The sequence below is a fragment of the Mesoplodon densirostris genome, chromosome 16, assembly GCF_025265405.1.
Source record: "Mesoplodon densirostris isolate mMesDen1 chromosome 16, mMesDen1 primary haplotype, whole genome shotgun sequence".
In the NCBI taxonomy this organism is placed as follows: domain Eukaryota; kingdom Metazoa; phylum Chordata; class Mammalia; order Artiodactyla; family Ziphiidae; genus Mesoplodon; species Mesoplodon densirostris.
Genome location: NC_082676.1, coordinates 44,982,920 through 44,990,712, shown reverse-complemented (window position 1 = coordinate 44,990,712; position 7,793 = coordinate 44,982,920). Strand labels below are relative to the sequence as shown.

Below are 7,793 nucleotides of genomic sequence, written 5' to 3'. Positions count from 1 at the left end.
CTCTTCCCAAGTTTCCCAGCGGCCTGGGTTAGGGAAGAAGGGCCAAGGCCCCAGCAGGTAGACTGCACCCTAAGGGCAGCAGCACTCAGTATTTCCGCTGCCGGGGGAAGAGACTACTTCCTGAGGACCGGAGCGGGGGGCTGGTGGGGCTGGCATCCTCTGAGTCTAGGCTGAAGAGGTCCCTGCCAGTACGAAGGATCTGCTCCTCCAGCTTCTTGTGTCGCTTCATGTCTGAGAGGACCTTGTCCAGGCGCGCTTCCCGTTTCTGGCTCCGGGCTGAGCTTCCTGGAGAAGGGGAATGAGAGAAATGTGGAAGCGAGTGAGGCAGCGTGCACCAGACCTGCCTGGATCTTACTAATCACTTGGGGAGCTCACTGAACAGAGATTTCCAGGCCTGTCCTGGAGGTTCTGAGGTTTAGGGAAGGGGCCTCAGATGGGGTGGGCAATGAAGATCTGAATTATGAGAAGGGGCTAGAAATATGAAGACTGGGGAGGAGCATCCCAGGTAGGGGACGAGCAAGTGCAAAAGCCCCAGGGCAAGAACAGGGAGGTCTGTTCAATGAGAAATGTAGAGCTGGGGGAGACAGGAAAGATAAGGCCAAAGATATGACCTACAGGCCACAATAAGGGGTTTGGATCTTTTAGTTTACATGGAATCCCTGGGGGGGGGGTTGGATTCTCAGTTGACACACTCATACACCACCATCCCCCCACCCCCCAGAAATGGAATCCTTTGGAGAATTTAAAACAGAGAAGTGACACAATTTATGTTTTGAAACATAAACCCGTCTCTGGCTGCTGAGGCTGGCGACAGGAAGACCAGTTAGGAGCTACCACAACTATCTAGGCAAAAGAGATGGTGGCTTGGATAAGGGTGCAGGCAGAGCTCACAAGACTTGCTGCTGGCTTGAATGCTGGGGTAAAAGAAAGACAAATCAACACTGGCTCCGAGGGGGCACTGCCTTGGTGGCACAGTGGTTAAGAATCCGCCTGACAATGCAGGGGACATGGTTCGAGCCTTGGTCCGGGAAGGTCCCACATGCCGCGGAGCAATTAAGCCAGTGTGCCACAGTGTGCCGCAACTACTGAGCGTATGCTCTACAGCCCGCGTGCCACAACTACTGAAGCCCGTGTGCCTAGAGCCCGTGCTCCGCAACAAGAGAAGCCACCGCAATGAGAAGCCCGCACACCGCAACAGAGTAGCCCCCGCTCGCCGCAACTAGAGAAAGCCCAGGTACAGCAACAAAGACACAAAGCAGCCAAAAATAAATAAATAAATAAATTTATTTAAAAAACAAGCAAACAAAAAAGGAGTGGCTCTGAGGGTAAATTCTAGGAAGGCACATGGGATGGGAAACTGGGTCAGATTAGGAGATGTACACAGTAGTGTAGGGATGTGGATCTAGATAACAATGATAATGACTTGGCCTTCTGGGGAGACTGAGGTCAAAGGAATGGGAAGCATGGGAATTATCTGCGGAAGATAGGGGACCACCAAAGCTGGAAGGATGGCACCACTGGGTGCATGCTCTCTCCTGAAACAAGTTCTGTAGATATCAAGGCACTAAGCAAAGGCATCTTTTAGGGAGTCACTTTCTGAGTAAGTGGGAGCAGAGGCCCTTCACCGCCCCCCCCCCCATTTCTCCCCTCTTGTCTGTACCTGGGGTGCGTCTCCGGTCAATCAGGGAGTCCTTTGGTGTCACTGGCTCATCATCAAAGTCAAATTCTGTGGGCATGTGCGGTCTGGGACAGGGGGATAGAGAGTGGAAGGTGAGGGTGGTCCCCCGCAAACACCCACACTTCTCCACAGCCTGCTGGCTCTTCCTCTCCGGCTCTCTCCCCTCCCTCCACTTCCCATGCTCCTGGGTCCCACCTCCCCTCCCTACTTCCTCCCGGCATCAGGGGAGCAGCCTCAAGGACAAGGTGTAAGGGTATGCCCTCACTTTTCCTCTTCCTCCTCTTTGGCCTCTGGCTCCTCATCGGATCTCTCCTCTTCACTCTGGGCCTCAGGTGTGGGTGGCCGGCGGGGTAGGATCTCAGCCTGTAGCTCCAGGGTACCGTGGGCAGCCAGCAGTTCATAGAGCCTTTGGATTTCCGAGGGGGGTGGCATCCAGGACTGCCCATCCGCGGGCAGCTCCACCTCTTCATCGCTGCAGGGCACGCACCAGTCCTCGGATTCTCCCTTGGCATGCTCTTCCCCCTCAGTGCTGGGGGCTTCTCCCTGCACCTCCTCGGCCCCGGACCCCTCATGCTCAGCCTCCTCCCGGCCTCCTTCCCCCTCTTCCTCGGCTTGATCGGCCGAAGCAGAGGGGCCTCCGGTATCCTCCACGGCCAGAGCCTGGAGGCCGGAGGTCACTTCCCCTTCTTCAGACAGAGGCGCCGCCGTGGTGACTGCAATGTCTCCATGGCCCCGGACAAGGGACATATGTCACTAGGGAAGGGGCCCTGCGATGATAGGAGATGCTGGAGTACTGAGCTGGGGATCCCCCAACCCCAAGGGTTGGGCTCCCCAGGGGTTTAGGGAATGTCTCTCTAACCAATCAGGCTCCAACAGCAGTCCCTGCGGATAGACCGCCTGTTCCCAAGAGGGGGCGCTCCGTCCCCTCCAAGGACCCCGCCCCCACGGATCGAGATCCGGTACTCCGGTGTTCCCAGGGACCGGCAGAAACCACTTTCCAGGCGGGAGGGGGCGGACCCGCTCTTCTCGCCTTGATACCGCCCCTCTCTACACCTGGATCCGGCACCCTCTCCCCAGAACTCGAAGTTTCGCCACCTCAGCTGCCATACGCACCTAGGAGCTAAGGCCCGCCTCCCGGGCTGCGCAGGGTCACAGTACGCAGGCGCACAGAGATCGCGCGGGAGGCTCAGTTTTAGTCAAAGCTACTTGGAAGAGGAAAGCAAGGGAAGGCTTGCACATGCGCAGATAGGCGCTCCGGAATGATAGGCTTCGGCCCATAGTAAAGATGGCCACCGGGGCGGCGCATGCGCAAACCACCCAATAGGTTCTGCCGAAAGGAGGCAGTACCTCGGGCCCCAGCGGCGCACGCACGTACGGACCAACGGAAGCTGGAGGCGAGTCTCATGCAGTCTCCGTTTATTGGTGTTTCAGACTCATGCAGCATCCGGCATACAAAAAGGGAGAATCTGTTTGGTGTATCCTTTTGTTTTGTTTTGCTTTTAGACTTTTAGGTTTTTTCCCTACACTTTTCTTTTTCTAGGGGGAAAAAAAACCCCGCCAACTCGGAACCGCGTTGTGGTTCGGTCCCCGCCCCTCAAACCTCTCTCGTCCTCTTAAAAAATAATCATAGACCTCTCCGCCCCTCCCTTGCTCCCTGCAGCTGGGAGCTTTGGTCCTATTTTTTGGGTTCTTTCGTTACAAAGCACGTGAATGACCCCAGCCCCAACGAGTTCTCTGATTGGGTTAAAAAGCCCAGGTCGGGTAGGTCAACTCAGGCTGACCGGGGAGGGTCAACAGCCGCGCCCCTCCCTTCTCCCAGGTGTGTGTTCGGAACAGTACTGGCCACCCCTGCACAAGTCTCCAAACGAGGCCTGGCTTGCCAGCGCTGCGACCCCGAGGCACCATGGGGGCGTCCGGACCTGGGTGGTCCCAGCTGAGAACAGTCGGAGCCCGGGCTAGGGAGCCCTCTCCTGACACTGCTCCCCTCCCCCAGCCTGATCTAAGTGCTGGAGTTTTTGCAGAATGAACGGTGGAGGAGGGTGGAGGAGAGGATGCTGAGGGGCGATGAGGCAGCAGGAAGAAGAAGGGGGTGGAGGATGTGGAGAGGTAAGGGAGATGAATAAGGAGAGAAGGAAGAAAGGAATGGGGGAGGATGCTGAGACAATGAAAGTTGGGAAAGGGAGACCAGGGTTGAGGTGCAGGAAATTCTCGGGAGGTTGTGGTGCAGGAAGGTGGGGAGAGATGCTGGGAGGCTGAGAGCAAAGAGAGTTTGGGAGATGTTCAGGGAGGTTTCCAGAAGTGCAGGGATAGGGAAGCCAAGAGGCTGGAGGGGATGCAGGCAGGAGTGCAGGGAAGTTGGAAACAGTGCAGGGAGAAGGGAGGCCTACGGTTGGCAGAGGAGCCTGGCAGGATGCAGGAGCAGGAAAGAAGCTGTAAACAAGGCCGCTCAGGCTCCCTTGGTCCCTATGGGTGCGGGCCTGGGCCATGGATTGGGCTCCCCCCAGGGGAGGATGGGCCCAAGGCAGCTCCCAACAGGAAAAAAAGTCTTGGAATGCAGGGCAGAGCCCCTCACTTATACACTGTGGGAGAGGAGAGGGAGGGACAGACAGAGACAGTTGGGGGGGAGGGGAGACAAGGAGAGACAAAGAAGTAGGGAGGACAGACAGGAGAGATCAGGGGCAGGGATTAGTAAAGCTGCCCTTGCCAGCCCTTCCATTCCTCCCGGCCTGTCCCAGACCCCCACTCACCGCCTAAGTTGATGACGCAGGAGGCGATGATGATGAGGACCCCCCCTACCAGCGCCACGATGCTTAAGAGCTTGGCCACGCGACCCAGACGCTGGGCCCCATCCACGTCCCCCTGCTGCAGGCTGTTCCGGGACTGGGGTTAGGGTGAGGGGTGGGGGCACCAGCCCAGCCGGGATCAGGTGTGAGAGTCGTCCAGAGGAGACAGGCCAGTTGGTAGCAGTGGTTAGGGGAGGAAGGGGATTGGAGAGGCAGCAGGAGGAGGGCACAGGTCAGTAAGGCTGTGTGAAATGTCTCAACTTCCCTCCCACCTGAAGGGGTAGGGCTCAGAAGGTGAAATCCTAGGAAGAGGCAAGGAAAGGCCCTGTAATTGGGAAGTGAGGTCCATGCAGAGAGGGGAGGGAAGGCAAGGTTACTCCTGGGGCTCTGTCCCAGCACTGGCAGGAAGCTGGGAGCCACAGCAGGCCTGGGCCAGGGTCCCTTGGGGCTCACCATGACGGCATAAGCGAAGGCCACGATGTTGACAGGCCACATGGGGCAGAAGCAGGACAGGATGGCGAGGATGATGTAGTCCCGAGGTTTCTGGGTGCCTTCACCCCCCTCCACCCCAGACCCTGCCAGCTGGGAACTAGGGTGGCGGCTCAGGCTACCTCGGGGAGATCCTGAATGCCCACTGTGAGCCCTTCCTAGTCTATCCTCCTCAACCAGCTGCTGCAGCACACGGGGTGGAGCCCCATTGGCTGGGGGGGGTTTTGTTGAGGGTGGTGAGTGAGGCTGGGGGGCTGGACCCCCTTCCCCGTCACCATCACCAGCCTTCAGGGGAACCACTGCCCCATTCTCCTGCTTATCTCCCACGTTCTCAGTCAGGACCTCAGAGGTGGGGTCCTCCTGGGTAGGGGGCTCTGGCTGAAGGACTGGCTTGGAGGCGGGCTGGGAAGCTGGCTGGGGGTCTGGCTGAGGGTCTGGCTGGGGGTCCAGCTGGGGAGCAGGCTCTGAGGCTGGCTCAAGTGGGGCTGCGGATTCCAGGTTGGACCCCTGGTTTGCAGTGGCCTCTTTGCTCACTTCTGGTTTAGATGCTAGCTCTTGGCATGTTTCTTCGGTGCTGGAGTTGGCCTTTGATTCCTCTCCTGGGCTTGAGCTGAGGTCTCTGGCCTGAGCTGTTTCTGGGGCCACGGTTGGGATCTCTGTGGTTTCTGGAGCCAGCCCAGCCTTGGGCTCTTGGTCCACAGGGGCCCCAGTGATGTCTGGGCCTGGCTGCAGGGTCTCTGGCTCATCTAGGACCCCAGCTGGGATCTGGGGAGGACCAGTTCCGGCTTCAGAATGGCTAGGCCCTTCTCCCTGGGTCTGGGGACCCTCCTCTACCCCCTTCATCTCAGAGACCTCAGAGCTGCTGGCTGCCATCTTGAGATAGGAGAGGGGAGAGGGCCTCTGTGGGAAGGATAGAGCAGCAGAGACAGCAGCAAGTCCTGGAATAGGAGGAGACAGGCTTAGTGTGAGGAGGGAAGAGGTAGCTCTCAGCACTGCAGCCCAAGAGGGCAGTGCTCCTATCTCAGGGCCAGCCTTGGGCTGCCTCTGGGGAAAGGAAGAAAAGTTGGGGTTTCCTTTGCGTTGGGGCGGGACATCTCTGGGGAGGAGTGCTCTGCTCAGTCTTCTGGTTAGAGAGCCCTGGGAAGATGAACCCTTTTGTAAACAGGATCCTCCCCATGGTCTCTTCCTGGGTCCACCCAACAAGATCCAGACTCTCAGATCCTAGTAGATACCACAGCACCCCCAAATCAACAAGCTGTTCAGAGACTCATGCACTCCGATAGGCAGACTGGGCAGAGAACCCCGAAACTCGCATTCCACTCCCTCTGCATCCATCCTTCCTCCCTGGGCGCCCAGCGGTGCGGTTTGCTTGATGCGCCTTTGGGGCGTAGACGCCCGCGCCCCTCCCTGGGGGACCTGGGCATCTCCTCTGAGCCCCTTCCCAGCCCCTCTCCCAGGTATTTCCTCGCCCCCGGGGGACCGGCGCCGCTTCCTCCCATTGGCGTGGTGCGCCCAGCACCACCAGCCAGTCCGCCAGGCGCCCGAATTCCCGTACAGCCCTCCCGGCGTCCGCTGTCTGTCCGTACACTCCTACCCGCAGCCTCAGTCCATTCCCGTCTCACCTCGACGCCGGCCTCCAAACTGCTCCCGCTGCTGCCGCCGCCGCCGCCGCCGCCGCCACCGCCGCGGTTGCAGCAGCCGCAGCCCGGGAGGGAGCAAGTCAGCGAGCGAAGGGAGGGAGGCGGCGGGTCTCCCTCCCCTCTGCTCATCCCCTCCTCTCAGGTCCCCTCCCCTACGCTCCGCTGCCGCGCACCGCCCCCGCCCCTTGCACGCCTCCCGCCCCTCGCGGCCAGCCGGAGGGAGCCACGCGTGCCAGGCCCCGCGTTACCTGGGCAACCGGCCGGGGGACCACTCGCGCCGCTCCCTGGCCCTTCCCCCGCGCGCCTCCTGGGGGTGCCTCCTTCCCAAGCCCCGGCCCCCTCCCGCCAACGGTCACCGGGGGTCCTGGCAGAGGCAGGGGAAACGGAGAAGGGTCTGCGAGAAGACAGGACCAGTGGGACAGGCAGGACCAGGTGGAGGCACCCCTACAAGCAGAAAGAAGGGGAGATGAGGCAAGACTTGGGGAGGCTGCAGAGGATGACCAGGGTGGGGTTTCAAGAGAAGGGAGCCTGCAGAACAGGAAGTCCCTCTACCCCCAAGGAAGCAGCAGCAGAAATGGGTACTGGAAGGCTCAAGAAAAGGTCCTTGGAAGGGTCAGAGCAAGGACTGGGAAGGGAATTGCAAGGGGCAGGGTAGAGGCTGCAAGGGCAGTCTGGAACAGCAGGAGCCCGAGTAAGAGCAGGTTGGACCACACCAAGAATGAAGAGGACAAGTGGGGAGAAGTGCAGTTTTTATTCTCAACCTCATTGTTCCCAGTCTTAGGGCTCAGAGTTGCCCAGTCTTTTTGCAGCTACATCATCCACCATCAACTCTCAGGGCCTTAAGGGTGTGCAGGTATTTGGCTGAGCAGCAGGCAATCGGTCTGGATGCGGGAAGGCAGCATTTATGTCCCACAACTGTTTGGGTTTCTGACCCAGGCCTCTTCAAACCTCCAGGGGCTATTCTGGGCCTGTGCAGACTGGGTATTCCCCAGAGACTTCGGTGTCCTGGAACGTGCTCTCCACAGTCACCGGAGCCTCAGCCCCACCCTGAATCTGGACTGCAGCCACTGATACTGCCTCTGGGGAGGAAGGAGCCAGAGCCCCAGAGCTGCACAGGGCACAGCAAGACTGGGACAGACAACAGGCCTAAGAATCCCCTTAGGGGTGGGGACAGGGAGCTTGGTGAGAGCAATTCATTCATTG

General features: G+C 59.3%; 2 protein-coding genes across 3 annotated transcripts; both read right to left on the bottom strand.

The window, feature by feature from the left end:
* Window positions 1–85: 85 nt before the first annotated feature.
* On the bottom strand, window positions 86–2,930 carry PAGR1 (PAXIP1 associated glutamate rich protein 1). Of its 2 annotated transcripts, XM_060120310.1 has the most exons (4): window positions 2,792–2,930; window positions 1,944–2,445; window positions 1,661–1,743; window positions 86–285 (listed from the first exon to the last, which is right to left on the bottom strand). In XM_060120310.1, the coding sequence occupies exons 2-4, from the start codon at window positions 2,423–2,425 to the stop codon at window positions 86–88; spliced, it is 765 nt and encodes a 254-aa protein (XP_059976293.1). In that variant the 5' UTR covers window positions 2,426–2,445; window positions 2,792–2,930. The 2 variants fall into 2 exon arrangements, with proteins under 2 accessions (XP_059976293.1, XP_059976292.1); XM_060120309.1 differs by having other exon boundaries at window positions 1,944–2,928.
* Window positions 2,931–2,967: 37 nt separating this feature from the next.
* Window positions 2,968–6,699, bottom strand: PRRT2 (proline rich transmembrane protein 2). Its single transcript, XM_060120311.1, is given in 5 exon segments — window positions 2,968–4,294; window positions 4,296–4,402; window positions 4,405–4,558; window positions 4,915–5,888; window positions 6,573–6,699. Coding segments are annotated over 4 exon segments (1,218 nt in total). The 5' UTR covers window positions 5,824–5,888; window positions 6,573–6,699; the 3' UTR covers window positions 2,968–4,246.
* Between the last annotated feature and the right edge of the window lie 1,094 nt (window positions 6,700–7,793).

What these genes read in the sequence shown, in the direction of transcription:
- PAGR1 (XM_060120310.1), bottom strand. Translation starts at nt 2,425, where the DNA reads ATGTCCCTTGTCCGGGGCCATGGAGACATTGCAGTCACCACGGCGGCG. An exon ending in AAAGAGGAGGAAGAGGAAAA is followed by an intron (nt 1,744 to 1,943) that starts GTGAGGGCATAC and finishes CCCCTGTCCCAG; the next exon opens with ACCGCACATGCCCACAGAAT. An exon ending in TGACCGGAGACGCACCCCAG is followed by an intron (nt 286 to 1,660) that starts GTACAGACAAGA and finishes CCCCTTCTCCAG; the next exon opens with GAAGCTCAGCCCGGAGCCAG.